We start from the raw sequence: 16,942 nt of genomic DNA, 5'->3' as shown, positions 1-16,942 counted from the left end.
GCAGAACTGCTTTGCAGCTTCTGGAGAGCAGCAGCTCACCTCAAGCAGGTCAGAAGGTGAGGAGATGAAGAGCAGAAAGAGAAGGAACAAAGACATTCCTCTGGTTTTGTTCTGGGTGAATTTCACACGTATGTGTGAATGCTACAGTAGCCAATGGCTACTGAGCCCTCAGTCAATGGCTACTGAGCCCTCAGTCAATGGCTACTGAGTCCTCAGCCAATGGCTAGCTGAGCTGAGCTGAGTCCATGGTTCAATGATCATGTTACTGAGTTCATGTGGTCACCTGCCATTTTGCTGGGTCCCTACACTACCGTCATCGACAACATAATCATTGAATCTAAATTGTATTATTTTTGTTATTGTTATGTACTAGGCCCCTCCATGACAGCTCGCTGCCTCCTGCGTTGGCCTCTGGTGAGTCCTAGTAGGTTGCCAGGTTTGTGCGCATTGTACTAGAAATCCCCCGATGTTTCAAAAACAAAAGGTAACTTCTCAATATCTAGAAAAATGAAAATATTTAATAAAAAATAAGTCAAGTCCTTTTGAGTCATCTGTCTTAAGTCTAAGTCAAGTCTCAATTCATGAATACCAAGTCAAAGTCAAGTCGAGTCTTTTATCAATGTTAGTCAAGCAAGTCTCAAGTCCTCAAATTTGCAACTTGAGTCTGACTCGAGTCAAGTAATGTGACTCGAGTCCCCCACCTCTGCCATAAAGGGCTGTCAACTCTGGAACATATTACCAACTGAAATCAATCTAATTCCAGATATAAAGTCCTTTACAACAAAAGGTTAAGAGCTGGATAAAAGCAATACAGAGCTTTATCCATTTATAGCAAATTGTACTGTAAATGACCGAGGTGCATTAGGGTACTTGTATTTGTAGTGTATTGTGGTTTTATGATAGAAATCTGTGTATTTTAATTACACTATACGTACATGTTAAAGCCCAACGAGTTGAAAATTAGCAATAGCTATAAATTCTGTGCAGCACATCAGTTTCATACCCTGTATTGGAACTATGTTAAATTCCATCGTCCCTACCAGATACAAATCAAATGAAATCACATGAATATTTTCAAGTTGACTTAAATGCAGCATTATCTAAACAGTGCATGCCATGTGTAAGTGTGCATGTGTGCTGATCGTGTAGGTTTTTCCTGTACATATTCAAGATAAGATAGACATCATAGTAAAATAACTGTTCAAAACAGCATGTGATTGATATATGTGCATAACTGTTTACTATGTATAACTCACCATGTATATACATGGTGAGTTATGCATATATAGTAAACACAATATGTTGACAAGCATATAAAAGATAGTACCAGTGTGTGTACATAATATATGTCACGTGTGTGTGTGTCCTGAAATAATAACCCCCATCGGTTGGTCATGTTGGTCATGAAGAAAACCTCATTAAATCCCTGCAGTTTAAACTGCTGCTGGCTGAGAGGAGGTTTGAAAATGCATGCTTCTCCTCCGGGGTTCGTTGGATTTAAGTACAAGGAAACGAGGTGGGCGGGTGTTATTTATAAATGTATTTATAAATAATAAGTTGTTCACACTATTTTGATTTAATTTTTCTTAACTTTCTCATTTACATAACATAACAAAATAAAAATGAACAATAATACGGTTTTCCGTATATAATCCGTTTTAATGCTACTGCTCTGATAATCAATGAAAGAACCGGGCGGAGCCGTTACAATGAAACCAACGCTTCCATTTTGGCAACGGCATCCCTAGCGACTTCCTCATTGGTCCGCCCGGCTCAAATTCCAGCCAATGAGAACGAAGCGCAGCAGATTTGGATCCGCAGCTGAAGCTCTTTAGTTCGAGCTCTCTCATCGTCTGAGAAACAACACAGCAGACCTGCACTACTATCACACGATTTATACACTATTTACAGCAGTTACACGAGCTGGATGCGCTGTCTATCGTCGCGAAACGGAATAAAAGGAGCTGGAACTGTAAAACACGGTAAGATAAAACTATAATGTTTACCTAGTGTCGATGCAGAACCTGTTCACGTGTGGAGAAGCCCCCGGTAAACACACAGCCACACACCGCCGTGTTCAGCTAACAGTACTCATGTTGTTATCTGCAGCTAGCTAACACCGTCTAGCCTGAAACACTCCAGCAACACTCCACCGCTGTGTTTAGTTTTAAAACTCACCCGCCATCTTTCTGTATTGAGCAGATCAGAGTTGTGCGGCTGCAGAGTGCGTGTTTGTGGGAGTAGAGGAGCCAGCAGCCAGCAGCATGCCTCTACCGAGGGGGAAGAAAGCCCAGGTCCCCGCTGGGAGTCAGATCCTCAAGCTGAACGCAACAAGGAGTGAGAAGCAGGTAAGAGAGTCACTCAGCTCCGGCTCGCTCAGAGAGCCAGCTGAGGCTGTAAACTCAGCAGACACTGCAGCAGCTCTTCCTCCAAACTGCATGACTTTTAAAAGGATTCGAAGTTAACGAGACTTGTGCCATGTATTTTCTTTTAGTGCATGTATGTGATGCGTGTGTTTGTGTTGCAGGAGGAAGGCCCGCAGGCGAAGAGGTCCTCCTCCCCTCCACATGGAGCCCCGAAGAAGAGGACTGCTTTCATCGACATCACTAATGTAAGTCTCGTCTGTCAGCGTTGTGGTTTCGGTAGAGAGAAGAGCATCCACATTCATCATCAAAGATTAATAAACATATTAGATGAAGCAGTTGGATTCAAGGATGGAGACGCAAAAAGTCTCCTTTATTCACTTAAACCAACTTGGTGGAGAGGGGAAACCACATTTATTACTAAGTATTTGTGCACATATAGGGATATATGTAAACAAGTATGTGGAGAAAAAAATAGGTGTGTATATATAAATATTATATAAATTGGGGCTGAACGATTTTAAAAATCGAATTGTGATTATTTTGAGTGATATTTCAATTGCGATATGATTTGTGATATTAGAGGGAATGATAGTTTCTACATCATTATTCTCATTTTCAGTGGAAAACATGTTGAATTGTTTATGATGTGATGTTTTCTTAAGTCTGTAGAAGATGATGTGTAGGCCGGGACATCTCTGCAGCACCACAATATTTAATTTGAAATGGTATTTTGACAACATTTCACCTTTACAAAATTAGAACCTCCTGCGATTTGAAAAAATTGCAGTACGTCATATTGGGTTTTTTGATAAAATGGATTAATTGTGCTGCCAATAATCAACAATAAAATAAAACATCTAATCGCAAGTCAAGTGTTCTGTAAGTTGTAAACAAAACAAATAGTGCAAAGATATAAATACTGGTTGGATATACTGTACATGGACTGGATGATTATATACATGTAAAGATGTTTATATACGGTATGTACGGTCAGAAGGATTTATATTGACCGTGACAGATGATCTGTACACTTTACAAAAAATGTGCATTAGAGACTGTAAATTCTAATCTATAGTGCCTCTCAGAGGGGAGAAGCTGGACGAGATTGGTTCCAGGGTGTTAACAAGGCTTATGGAAAGGAGGCAATTGAGCCAATCGCAACTAGGGATGTCACGATACCAGAAATCTAGTAGTCGATACCAATACCAGTGAATTTCCACGATTCTCGATACCCAATTCGATACCACGGTACAAAAACAACAACAACAATAAATCCCCTGTAATTCAACACGTACTCTTTTATTAAAAACATTTGAACATTACAAAAAACAGAGACATGTAGCCTTTAAGTAATAAATAAAAATAATTGACCCATTTAGTTCATTTTGGCGTATCAGCAGCATGTTATCAATGGATAGTCAGACAACGGACACTATATACTGACCGTGAACGCATCTGGTCCGTCAGCTCAGAGTAGCAGGAGTAGGAGGCAGAGGATTTGTTGTGGAAGTGAAAAGCAAACGCACCTATTTGGCAATATTTCAGGTTTAATCCCAACGCTACAAGGGAACCATAACGTTAATGAGGTAATCGCCGCGAGGCGGATGGCGCCGTCACAGCCGGTGTGCACGGAGCAGCGGCGCCAGGTAGACCCCGCAGCGGAGCCCCGCAGCAAAAGCTCTACCGGAGAGGCCAGACACACCGCCACCCGACAGTAAAGATCAGAGTCAGCGCTCTGCACATGTTGACCATCTTTTCTTGTAAAATGTCCGGTGTAATCGGTAACACCGGTGTTGTCACAAGTTTATTAACCGGTGGGAACATTTTCCTCACCGTCACATCCCTACCAATGACCATTATTGTGACATCCCTAATCGTAATGCACGACCGCAGCTTCGGTTACACTGCGCATGTGTTATACCCCAATATGCGCGTCGGCCCGTGACCCAGCCTCCTTTCCATAGGCCTTGGGTGTGAAGAGTCTGCAGTGATGCTTCCTGACTCTGGAGGTGTATCAGTCCTGGATGGATGGAGGGCAGGCTGGCACCAATGTTTTTTTTCACTGTAGTCTGTTCCTGTCCTGTTTGGTGGCTGATCCAAACCACACAGTGATGGATGTGCAGAGAACAGACTGGATTATAGCCGTGTCAAAGTGTATCAGCAGCTCCTGGGGCAGGTTGTCTTCTGCGATGTAGAAAATGCAAACTCCTTTCACATCACCCTGGTTTGGGAAATGTTCAGGTGGGTCTCTAACAGCGGCACAGGTTGATGATGGAAACATTTGTCAGCCTGGTGCATATATTTGCTACCATTTTAGTCATCTTTCTGGTTGTTTTAGTACTTTGGAGTAAATCAGTGTTTCCGTATTGATTGTGTTCTGGGTTAGTTTTCCTGACTACATAGTGGAGCTGTTCAACAGCTGTCTCTGAAGTGGATGTCTGAGCTTCCTGGCATCGCATTACCTTTGAGGCTCCAATGATTGCATCACTGTAAAGTCATCATACGTTAGTGGGAACACTTTTGCATTTGTTTCATACTGAAAGTCACAGTGATGCACAAAAAATGGACTTGTGACTGTCAAGGAGAATAGCGGGAACATGTGTGCTCTCTGGTTCGTGGGTAGAAAGGCTCCTTTTATCAACATTTGTGAGATGTTAATAAATTAGTTTCACCCGTGTCCCTTTTTTATCCCATAATACTGCACATGTGTGTCGATAATTGTACACACATGGTGTCCTTAAGCAGAGTCTTGACTTGTGGAAAAACTGTTTTTTAAAAGTGATTTCACCACCAAATATTTGTCATATTTCAAGTGTGGTTTTTAGCCCAGTACCCACTCACACAGTAGCAGGATTGTGTGTCACCTGTATCACTCCTTTTTATGTGAAGGGGAACAAGCAACCGGAAGAAGCTGACCTTAAAGGTTTTGAAATTTAGACCGAGCTGACCTGGAGAGGACTTTAAATCAAACCGCAGCTTCAGATTCATCAGCATGCTGCACACGTCCTCTGTAGCATCTAATTCTGACAAATATGTCATCATCCTCATAAAGCTTCCAGGTTTGATTTATTAAGATGTCAGAGAGAGAACGATGGGCTGTGAACCACTATCTGCTGTCTGAATGCTGAATGAGTTCTGGATGATCTCCCACGGTGCGTTATCTCGTCTTAGCTGAGTTGTAGGACATTTTAAACAGTCAAATTATAGTGTGAGGCATATCTACAGTTTCCTCATATGACATGGGCATCTTACTTTGACAACATTACCTGTTTTAGTTTGTGTTTGCAAAGCGTCTTGCTCTGCTCTCTACTCGGCAGGGACACAGCCTCTCAGCTGAGTGCTCACACACACATCCATAGAGCATCATGCTCGCATGGTTTTGAGGTGGTCGTAAAATGTACGCGGCATGACGAATCCCAACTTGTTAATCAAAACTAATTTATTAGAATCCCCGGCTGGACTTAAACGAGCAGTCGGCTGTTTGGCCGGCACTGATTGAGAGCTCTGATGTGTGCGTTGTGCTACACGACATTTCAAATAGGTTGATCTTTGTGGCCTCGGGTCACGTAACTTTTCACCCTCCACCAATCAAGGTGATGATTTAAAATGACTAAGCCGTGGACTAACGGCTTAGTAGGTTTATCCGCCACCCTGAGGCGGATAAACCTACAAATGCTGTTTACATATAGAAATTACATACTATAAATTAGGGCTGGGACGATTCACCTTTCTCCCAATTGGATATTATCACGATACTTAAGTGCCGATTCGATATTACGATTTATTTTGTTAACTTTTTTAACACTAGACCATAGGAAAAAGTTGAATCATACACTTCTAGGGACTTTTACTTTGGAAAATCTCTAAATGAATCCAGTAAATTTTTTTAATTTTCAGCATGTATGTAGTCAGAGATGTCCTGAAGTCAAATATATCAGGATCAATGTCAGGAATTATTTATTATCCAGCAACCCAAAAATCAAAGAATAAAGACGTTTCCCTCACAGATTAGTGGTATTCATTTTTAATTTATAAGGGACATGTAATGTTTTATACCTCTGGTGAATATAATGCATCAATCTTATTTCCATAGATGTGTTTTGTATATACAGTTCCCTTTTGTTAACACCTTATTTTGATAAGGTCATCTTTAGCGGACGTAGTCCCACATGTCTACATCCTCTAACTTCTCCAAGGTGGTCTCTAGCTCTCCTGTCAGCTCCGTTCTCTTTATCCATCCATGGTCAGCTCCATCGGGGCCGTTTCAATGCAGAGAACATAAATGTCAGTATCTGGGTGCTCTACAGTTGTAGCGTCGGCCTATTTGACCACGGAGATGAGAGTGACGGCCGGCTCGACCGTAACGTTACCGCAATACGATAACGTTTCCTGTCAGTGACAGAGTTAGCATGCAGCTTTAGCCGTGATGTCTAGCTCTGCTTTTCCTGTCAATGTGTGAAACCCAAAGTGTTTCCATCCTTTACTGGATGTGTAGTGTTTACCACGTTTAACATGTGAGGGTGCAGGTCGTATCCACGCTGACCCTCCAACGCTTTCTACTGTCTTGTTTCGTCTCGCTGAGGTTTGTTTTGGTTGACGGATACGGAACGGATATGACGTCACGTTACTCAGACTACAACAATAAAAGCGGTAACTTCCTTTTACCTCCACATAGACTCAGATGAAGCAAATACATAGATTCTGGCATTAAAACATCAATTTAGAAATCGAAGAAAAACAATCTGGATACATAGGTGCTAGTATAATTCGGCTTTAGTGAACATGGCATTTCTTAACTAGTTTCTGAGAGTGTGTCCCTGCTGGCCACCGTACACTCTGACAAAGCCAAACCATGACTCTACTGTATCCGTCAGGTTGTTAAATGTTTCCAAATGAGTTGCCTGTTGGATTTTATTACACCTCAACAGAATGTGTACACAAAATAGTGAAATGAAATGTCTCTCAGCAGCAGTTTTGAGTCACGTGTTGATACCAACATCCTGATATTCCAGCTCTTGGACATAAGTCAGTTTTGTTCTTTGTGACTGTTTTTGAACACTTGGCACTGATCCCAGTTCTCATTATTCATGAATGTTAGACATCGCCATCGTATCCCACTCACTGTAAACTATTAAGCGTGTATTATTGGGGGGAAATAGAAAATGAGTGATTTAAAGATGTGACTTTGACTGTGTTCACAGGCTCATAAGGTTCAGATCATCCTTCCAGGGAGGAAGAAGGAAGCGGCGAAGAAGCAGGGGAAGAAAACAGGCGCCACCTCGGTGTCAGCCAAGAATCATGCCCACCTGAAAAAGTAAATCATACAAACAAGCTTTTCTTCTAACTGTTTACTCTGCTCGCTCTTTCTCCCGTAGTGTTCTCCTTAGCGCTGGATATCTTTTCATTTGCAGCCTCTCTCCCTCTGCAGGTCTTCGTCTATGAGCTCAGAGGGGACGCCCGCCGAGAAAGACAAGACCAACGCAGAGGAGGAAGAGGTGCAGAATGCAGCAGCTCCAGTAGAAGAGCTGGTGGCTGCTGCAGCGCCTCCTGCTGCCCGTGAAGTGCCAGCACACCTTCAGAAACAACAAGTAAGGGAACTTCAGAGAAGCTTTCTGAGCTGGAATTGTTTGTCGTTCCCTCCTCTTTACTCCTATTCTCTCCATCTCCATCCTCATAGATCCCAGAGGAGTTTGACATCGACTCTGAGAACTCTGAGGACTGTTATTTGTGTCCGGAGTACGCGAAGGACATCTTTGACTACCTCAAACAGAGAGAGGTGAGCCAAACCAACACACTGTTACCTAATTCTGAACCACGCTCCCAGGATTTGTTTCTTCCCCTCATGCGGTTCCTGAAAAGGCTTTTTTTAGGGACACAGCCTCATCTTTCTGTTTTCATCTTATTGTCTGCAGGAGAAGTTTGTCCTGTGTAACTACATGCCCAAGCAGCCCAGCCTCAACCCAGAGATGAGGGCCATCCTGATCGACTGGTTGGTGGAAGTACAGGTGAGTGGTCCTGGTAGCCTGTTGTGAACTTGTGTTAAGAAGAGATATACTGTATTTCAAGGTTGTAAAGTGGGTGAGGTAATTCATTTGTAAAGTAAAATCATTGCTGATTAAAACTCCGGGGGGGTTCAAATAAACTTTATATTTGAAGCCCATAATTAGTAAAATCAAGAGGACACTTCTGATGATTGAGTTGCTGCTCAGTTGGATGCTTCTTTCCTTTGTGTTTGTGCAGCATGTTGACTGGATTCTGTCTCTGGCATTTGTTTAGGAGAACTTTGAGCTGTATCATGAGACCCTGTACCTGGCCGTGAAGATGGCAGACCACTACCTGTCCAAGACTCCAGTCCACAGGGAGCTGCTGCAGCTCGTCGGCTCCACCACCATGCTCATAGCCTCCAAATTTGAGGTAAAGACGCACGGCGTACAATTCAGATAAAATTAGGGACGCGCCAATACCACTTTTTTGGAGACCAAAGCTACGGTCTTCCCCGCGTCCTCGGACCGCCAACAACACTGTTTAACAGACGGGCTTCACTAGATACAACCAAGAGGTTTTGCTGCTTCACTGTAGTTTGTGTTGGAGTCTGAGTCTGAACAGCGTAGACACACTGGAGCGCGCATGAGACACCGACCCGCAATGATTTATACGTGGAAGAAGTTACAAACAGTCCCTTTTAAGTTTACGCTATATTTACAATATTTTCACCGCTTTGCATTGCTGTCAGACAGCTGTAGTCTAAGACAGCTGTAGTCTAAGACAGCTGTAGTCTAAGTTTCTGACGGAGAACTGAAGCCGTTTTCTATGCTCTTGCCAAAGCAACCAGACTCCATTGAGAAAAAACAGTAATTTGACCTCACAGAACAAAGGAGTTGCTGCTCTACCACTGCCTCGATCGGTTAGTTTGACTTTGGTTAGTTCAGATTCACCCAATATTTCACACAATAACACGAACAAACTAACTGATCAAGGCAGTGGTAGAGTCTGGTGGCTTTGGTGAGAGCATAGATGGATACAACGACTTCAGTTCCCCGTCAGAAAGGGCTGTCTGACGGCAAGCTAAAGTGGTGAAAATATTCTAAATATAGCGTACACTTAAACTGATATTGATTCTTTTAGGTGTCTAAATCCGTTCTGCTGCCCCCCCGTCCACAGCAGTACATTACTTTACTCCCGTGCTGGTAGTCCTGTCTGTTTCTCTATCCGGGGGTGTGCTGACTGTCATCTACTATAGGTAATACACTGACTATGGAGAAGTACCTCATAAAACCCCACTGAGAAACACCCAAACTATCCCTTTAAATCTTAATTAAAAGCTTGAGACTCAGTTTTTCATTGGAAGATTAATCGTAAAAATCAATCCTGTTTTCTTGAAGGTTTTTGAGTATGATTTTATTGGCTCTGGCTTTGGTTAAAATTCACTCTACATGGCCAGTGGGTTTTATTTTAAAAAACACAGGTAAAAAAATGAAGGTTAGGAGGCTCACAAGCTCCCCTCACAAACATGACTGAGAAATGGAGCATGACCGTGTTTACTGAATTAACCATGGGAGGGAGGATTACACTTTAACACAGAGTATTGTTTTTCCTGACGTTTGTTTCCTGTTTTATTTTGACGATACGCAGGAGCGCAGTCCGCCTTGTGTCGACGACTTTCTTTATATATGCGACGATGCGTACAAGAGGGAGGAGATCATCTCCATGGAGGCCAGCATCCTGCAGGCGCTGTCCTTCGACATCAGCATCCCCATCCCCTACCGCTTCCTCAGACGCTATGCCAAGGTCTGTGGGTCTGTGTCTGTGTGTGTCTGTATGAGAGTGGACCGTTTACTTGACACCACTGGGTGTTTCTTTATCTCTTCCATCACCTTACAAAGCCACAGAGAGCCTTCTTGCTCTTCAGTCTCTTGAGGTCTGTCTGCCTTCGCTCTTCTGATTGTCGTGTTGTGCTGTCTCTGCAGTGTGTGAGCGCGGGCATGGACACGCTGACTCTGGCCCGGTTCTACTGTGAGATGAGCCTCATGGAGATGGAGCTGGTAGCCGAGAGAGGCTCGCGGCTCGCCTCAGCCTGCCTGCTGCTGGCACTGGTCACCAAAGACCTGGGAGGATGGGTAGGTTCTCCTTCATCACATCTTCACACTGCAGCGCTGTTCTCATCGTGGCCTTTTAGCACTCTGTTAAGACCTTTGTTACCATGTCAGAACTCTTGATTTGGTATTGTTCATTTTTGGTGTCAACATTAGTATTTCTATTATAGTTTTCTCATATGAACTCGGGATAACGTCTGGAGAATCAGGAGTTTCCTTCTCACACATGTAGCACACAACAGGAGATTTTGTCAGATGTGTTCTCACCCACTGGAAATACTCTGGGTGGTGTAGGCGAGGGGTGGAGTCTGGGTAGAGCGTGCAGGAGGCAGGAGGCAGGAGGACGTGATGCCGTTTACACCACATTCATGTAGCCAGTTCGTAATTTGGTCATAAAAAAACAAGTCTCTTGTTCCTTGAATTTGTCTGATGATTTCCGTCGGCCATTTCCGAGGAGACGTCCCTTAAATCTCGTCTCTCCAGGTGGACATTTTCATGTAAATGACCCTTCTTCACCCTCAGATGTCTGTTTTCATTCTTTTTTTTGAATCATGATTTTTATTGTTTCCTGAAGAAAAATGACTCCAATTACCTGAACCACATCACAGAATTTACACCAGGCAGCGGCGAAGTGCGGCTCACCGCAATAATTCCATATTTCTGCAGCTGGGAGGCGTGTTCATGTGTTTTAGGCAGGAAGAAATTCTTTGTAACAATTAGGGATGTTAATAATTAATCGTTAACAGACATTAAGCATTTTAATCGATTAACGCTATCGGTTAAAAGAAATGTTAATAATTAATTAAAAAGAGGAGCGGCTCATCTCTTTAAGGCGAAAAGCTGGTCCACCTTAACAGCCCACCTTAAGAGACGGAGCCGGAGTTGCAGGATACAGGAAGTTGGCTCCGGTCTCCGGCTAGCTTGGTTGGAGTGGAGGAGTTGTAGTTTAGTAGCATTTATTCACCGACAAATAAACTGTAGACACACTGCTACACCTACGATCACAGCTAGAACACCACCAACAACCACACTCACCACCAACACACACACACACGGTCTGTTGGAAACTCACTAAAGTTACTCAGACTATGTGTGGCGGCGGCGAGCACGAAGCCTCCGGCAACGCTAGAGCTGCTAACGTAGCACAAATACACACACTGTTTGTTGGCCACTCGCTAAAGTTCCGCCGGGCAGACACACAGCTGACAACCTGCTAAACTAAACTAAATGTGCGGTGGAGACTTTTACTGGGAAAGTGTCTGCATGTCCGCGACACTACACGCAGCATCGTAGCTGCTAAGTTAACGCTCCCGGATGGTGAACTGGAGACTCCCGTCAACCAATATCTGTTGTGCTCCTGCAGCTGCTACACCGCTGTATGCGAGGCACAAATCTTGTCGGTTAACGGTTGATAATCGGTTAACGAGGGTCGGTTATCGGTTAAGAACATTTTTCAAAATGAGCATCCCTAGTTACGATGAGTCAACATGTCAAAGGGTCTGATTGGCTACGGGTACTCCCTGGCTGCACTTCGCCGCTAAAAGTCAAACCTTTCCCAACGTTTTTTTTGGCCGCACGTCGCCACATAGTCAAGCGGCCGCAGCAGCTTTTCATTGACATTTCATGGCAGCTCGCCGCAGGCCGCACTTCGCCGCTGCTCTGGTGTGAATTCAGCATTACATGAGGCTTGAACGGTGTTCGGGCACACACGGGATTACATAATGTACCCACCGTCGTTTTGCTTTTTTTTATAGAAATAAAACCCATTTAGTTAATTTTTGCACATCAACGCCGTGTTATCAATAGATAGTCGGAGGACAGACACTACAAACTGAAAGCAGCATCTTTTCTTGTAAAATGTGTAATCGGTAACACCGGTGATGTCACTGGTGGGAAAATGTCCTCACCGTCACATCCCTAATGTACATATAATAACGGATAGAAAATGTAAACTGGAAAAAAATATTCAAAAACAAGGTAGGAGAAAAAATGCTAATGATGATGATATAATAATTATAGAAAAATATTAAATAAAAATAGAAATTATAATTAATGATAACAATAATAATATAAATTTAATGAATTGATCAAATGAATTCACACACTAGACACTCTACACCTACTTCTATCCCTGTGGTCCCACCCCCATGTTTATTCACCCACACAGGATACGGAGTACACACCGTGTGTTTGTCACGTTACAAAAGAGTAAATAAAACCGAATATAAAAGATGTCTTTACTTTTGTTATTGCATAATAGAAACGTCATCAACGCGCCACTCCCTCACTGTGAATCCTCTGGATAATAATGAGCAGCTCTTATATACACACATGAAGTTTGAATGATTCAGATGTATGAGCTCCTCTGGGTAAGGTCTGGATAAGTTCAGTGTTAGGAAATATGAGAAAATCTCAGGGACAACTCGCCTTATTGTTGTTGATTTCAAAGCAGAGGAGGGATTTTCATGTCTTTAAGCCTTTTGTTTGGTAGAACACAAGCTGGGCACTAAAGGGACGTGATGACTTGGCTCCTCTAAGTAAAAGGCTGTTTGTAGGGATGCTCATTTTGAAAAATGTTCTTAACCGACCCTCGTTAACCGATTATCAACCGTTAACCGACAAGATTTGTGCCTCTCATGCAGCGGTGTTCCAGCTGCAGGAGCACAACAGATATTGGTTGACGGGAGTCTCCAGTTCACCGTCCTGGAGCGTTAACTTAGCAGCTACGATGCTGCGTGTAGTGTCACGGACATGCAGCCACTTTCCCAGTAAAAGTCTCCACCGCACATTTAGTTTAGTTTAGCAGGTTGTCAGCTGTGTGTCTGTCTGGCGTAACTTTAGCGAGTGGCCAACAAACAGTGTGTGTATTTGTGCTACATTAGCAGCTCTAGCGTTGCCGGAGGCTTCGTGCTCGCCGCCACACACGTAGTCTGTGTAAATTTAGCGAGTTTCCAACAGACCGTGTGTGTGTGTTGGCGGCGAGTGTGAGGTTGTTGGTGGTGTTCTAGCTGTGAACGTAGGTGTAGGTGTAGCAGTGTGTCTACAGTTTATTTGTCGGGGAATAAATGCTACGAAACTTAAACTCCTCCGCTCTGCTCCGAGACCAGAGCCGACTTCCTGTATCCTGCAACTCCGGCTCTGCCTCTTAAGGTGGGCTGTTAAGGTGGACCAGCTTTCCTCCTGAAAGAGACGAGCCACTCCTCTGAGCCGCTCAGCTTTTGAGTTAATTATTAACATTTCTTTTAACCAATAGCGTTAATCGGTTAAAATGCTTAATGGCGGTTAACGGTTAAACGGTTCATTATTGACATGCCTAGTTCCTGGACCGACTCCAGAATCGGCTCAAATTTTAGAAATGATAATGTTTATGAAACCTTCAGAGAACGAGCGATGAATGTGTGTTATTATATTTGTGTATCTTTAAGGATTCAACGTCTTTGTGTTTGTTGTGCTGCAGAGTCCCGTCCTGCAGTTCCACTCCGGCTACCAGACGTCCGATTTGGTGCCCGTCGTCAGAAAGCTCCACGAGATGCTTCTAGCTCCTGCTGACGACAAACTGAGAGCCATCAGGAACAAATACTCCCACAAGTAAGTTTAAAGATACATAAAACAAGTTAATTTCTGAAACGCACAAGCTGCTTAATATCATATCATTTCTTTAATATATTTCAGGGTGTTTTTCGAGGTTGCGTCTCTGCCGTTGGTCGACGCTGACACTTTGGACAAAGCTTTATCTCAGTGAAAATAATATCTTGCCTACCTTGAGTGAAAATTTTCCAAATTTTCCCTCCAACCTGTATATAATTTGTTAATATGTTTAATATTTATACATGTAGTCCAGCTTGTCTTTTATATAATATTGGAAATAAATCTTTTAATTCCACTTTGAGAAGGAAAAGAGTTCTTATGTGGGCATTTGTTCTGCCAGCAGTGTATCGTTGAAGTTATTAATAGCGCCTTTTTTAGTGTTACATTTGAGTTTTTTGGCATTCATTTTATAACATTTTATAAGAGCATATAAAAATCGTAATTCATTATTAATTTGTTAGCCCCGTCTGTCTCTCTGTGTGTATAATTTAAAAAGTAAGTTTTAAGATGATGGCGAGAATTTTCCTGCTGGATTATGCAGCGGCCCGGCCCGGCCCACATGTTTTTATAAGTTTTCATCCAGTGTTGAAGTTAGCAGGTGTGCTTATATGTTGTACAGAGTTTATCATGTTAATATCACTATGCTAATTATTTGTATAAAAGACGACCGGATGATGCTGTGCTATTTTTAAATGGCTGTCATGCGTACTCTTAAAATAAAGTTGTGCTTTTTTTCATGTGTTTGATAAAATTGCTGTTCATTGTTTGGGTTATAGGATATTTATTATTATTATTATTATTATTTTATTTTTTTGATTTACAAAATGTTTATTCATCTTGTATCTATATACAAATGCCAAAATAAATAAATGACTGACTCAATAAATAAATCAATATGCCATTAAATGAACCAAAATATTAAAATCACATGTAGTCAATTACATTATAAAATGTGAGAAAATAGTATTTGTTTTAATTTGCTTCTTTATTTACTTCCCCATGTATCTACTCTTCTAATTAATTTCCCATTTATTTGTTTTATTAGCTTTTATTAATTTATGCCTACATTTGTTTTTTTTAGTATTATTTTTGGTTCATTTAATGGCATTTATTTATCAAATCATTAATTAATTTTATTTTAATAGGGTTTTGGCAGGTTTATGGTTCCATAGTCTTGAAGTTTTTTATTATTTATTTTCTTTATTTACCAAATGTTTATTCACTTTAACACATTTGGAATATATACAACTGCTTTATCAAGTAATGGAAAATAATAATAGTAAATAAATAAAAGAAATAAAAATACCGTAAAAGAAACGGATGTTAGTTTTGGCCACATTCAAAATAAAATAAGTAACTACAGGAGTCCCTCGGTCTGTCTTTACAGAGTTTTGCTATATTTTTTTCCATTGTTTACACTTTAGGTTATAGGAATATTTAATCATGTATCCATGTCTTGATGTTGCATTTGGTAAACGCGTCTTTTTAAACCTTTGTGCAGGATATGTAGTTCTGTTGTTAGACCACTAGAGGTCAGTAACGTCCCACGTTCCTCCAGGATCCAAAGATGTCTGCAGGCTGCCTGCTGCTGCTTCTCTGAGCCCAAAGATTTATGAAATATATAAACTGGGGAAAAAAAGATCAGAAGCTTGTGTTTGGTGGATTATTTCTCTGTTGTTACAGTACTAATGGTCATTGTATTTTACATGGTTGGAAAGCCTGTTTATTTACCTTCACAATGAGGTCCAACTTGTAAGGATCATGCATTTGTGGGATGAGCAGCACAGCTGATTATGTGGGTAGCGCCCAAGAAAAATGTGCCAAAATGCTCCGTCAATGGTAAACAGTGTATTTTCCTGTTGGTATTGACTTTTGTTTTGAGTTGTTTGGTGGATTGGATGATTGAACTCTATCAGTAACAAGGAACAAACAAGACATATTGGCTATTTTACACTTTATTCATTTAATACACCGTCAGGAGCCTCAGTAGCGGTGGAAGATCCATACGCAGCCACAACAGCCTGGTACCTCCTCCTCATGCTGGTCACCAACCTGGTCACACGTTGCTGTGGGATGGCGTTCCATTCCTCAACCAGGATTCGTTGCAGGTCAGCCAGCGTGATTGTGTTGGTCACTCTAACACGTACAGCACGTCCAAGCTGATCCCACAAGTGTTGAATTGGGTTGAGGTGTGGACTCTTGGCAGGCCGTTCCATTCTCTCTACTCCCACATTGTGGAGGTAGTCTGTGATAACCCTGGCTCTGTGGGGGCGAGCGTTGTCATCTTGGAGGATGAAGTTAGGTCCCAGATTGTGGAGATATGGGATCGCCACTGGCTGCAGAATCTCATCCCGATATCTCACTGCATTGAGATGGCCTTCAATGATGACAAACCTTGTTTTGCCAGTGAGGGAGATGCCCCCTCACACCATGACACTGCCCCCACCAAAAGCTGTTACTCCATCGGTGCAACAATCAGCATAGCGTTCTCCGCGTCGTCTCCATACTTTCACCATACCATCCGACTTTAGCAGACAGAACATGGACTCATCAATGAACATGACATTCCCCTACATGTTCAGGTTCCATTGTGTTGTCGACACCAGCGCAAACGGGCCTGATGGTAAAGGCTTCCTGGTAGCCTCATTGGTAGAGCATTTTGGCAAATGTTTCTTGGGCGCTCCCCACATAATCAGCTGTGCTGCTCATCCCACAAATGCATGATCCTTACAAGTTGGACATCATTGTGAAGGTAAATAAACAGGCTTTCCAACGATGTAAAATACAATGCCAATTAGCATTGTAACAACAGAGAAATAATCCACCAAACACAAGTTTACTAACTTTTTTTCCCCAGTATGTACTTCCTGTATATATATACAGTATATATATATA

At 42.2% G+C, this 16,942-nt stretch overlaps 1 protein-coding gene across 1 annotated transcript; it reads left to right on the top strand.

Moving 5' to 3' along the window:
- The first annotated feature begins 1,796 nt into the window (after positions 1–1,796).
- Positions 1,797–14,798, top strand: ccnb3 (cyclin B3). Its single transcript, XM_074623215.1, has 12 exons — positions 1,797–1,982; positions 2,203–2,348; positions 2,528–2,611; positions 7,568–7,680; positions 7,795–7,954; positions 8,044–8,142; positions 8,279–8,371; positions 8,643–8,780; positions 9,999–10,154; positions 10,334–10,483; positions 13,917–14,047; positions 14,132–14,798. Exons 1-12 carry the CDS (start codon positions 1,928–1,930, stop codon positions 14,199–14,201), a joined length of 1,395 nt encoding a protein of 464 aa, XP_074479316.1. The 5' UTR covers positions 1,797–1,927; the 3' UTR covers positions 14,202–14,798.
- The last annotated feature ends 2,144 nt before the right edge of the window (positions 14,799–16,942 follow it).

The sequence above is a fragment of the Sebastes fasciatus genome, chromosome 22 (assembly GCF_043250625.1).
Source record: "Sebastes fasciatus isolate fSebFas1 chromosome 22, fSebFas1.pri, whole genome shotgun sequence".
NCBI lineage: Eukaryota > Metazoa > Chordata > Actinopteri > Perciformes > Sebastidae > Sebastes > Sebastes fasciatus.
Note: the sequence above shows the minus strand (reverse complement) of the source record. Positions and strands in the feature narration are given on the sequence as shown.

What these genes read in the sequence shown, in the direction of transcription:
- ccnb3 (XM_074623215.1), top strand. Translation starts at nt 1,928, where the DNA reads ATGCGCTGTCTATCGTCGCGAAACGGAATAAAAGGAGCTGGAACTGTA. An exon ending in AATCATGCCCACCTGAAAAA is followed by an intron (nt 7,681 to 7,794) that starts GTAAATCATACA and finishes CTCCCTCTGCAG; the next exon opens with GTCTTCGTCTATGAGCTCAG. An exon ending in CCAAAGACCTGGGAGGATGG is followed by an intron (nt 10,484 to 13,916) that starts GTAGGTTCTCCT and finishes GTTGTGCTGCAG; the next exon opens with AGTCCCGTCCTGCAGTTCCA.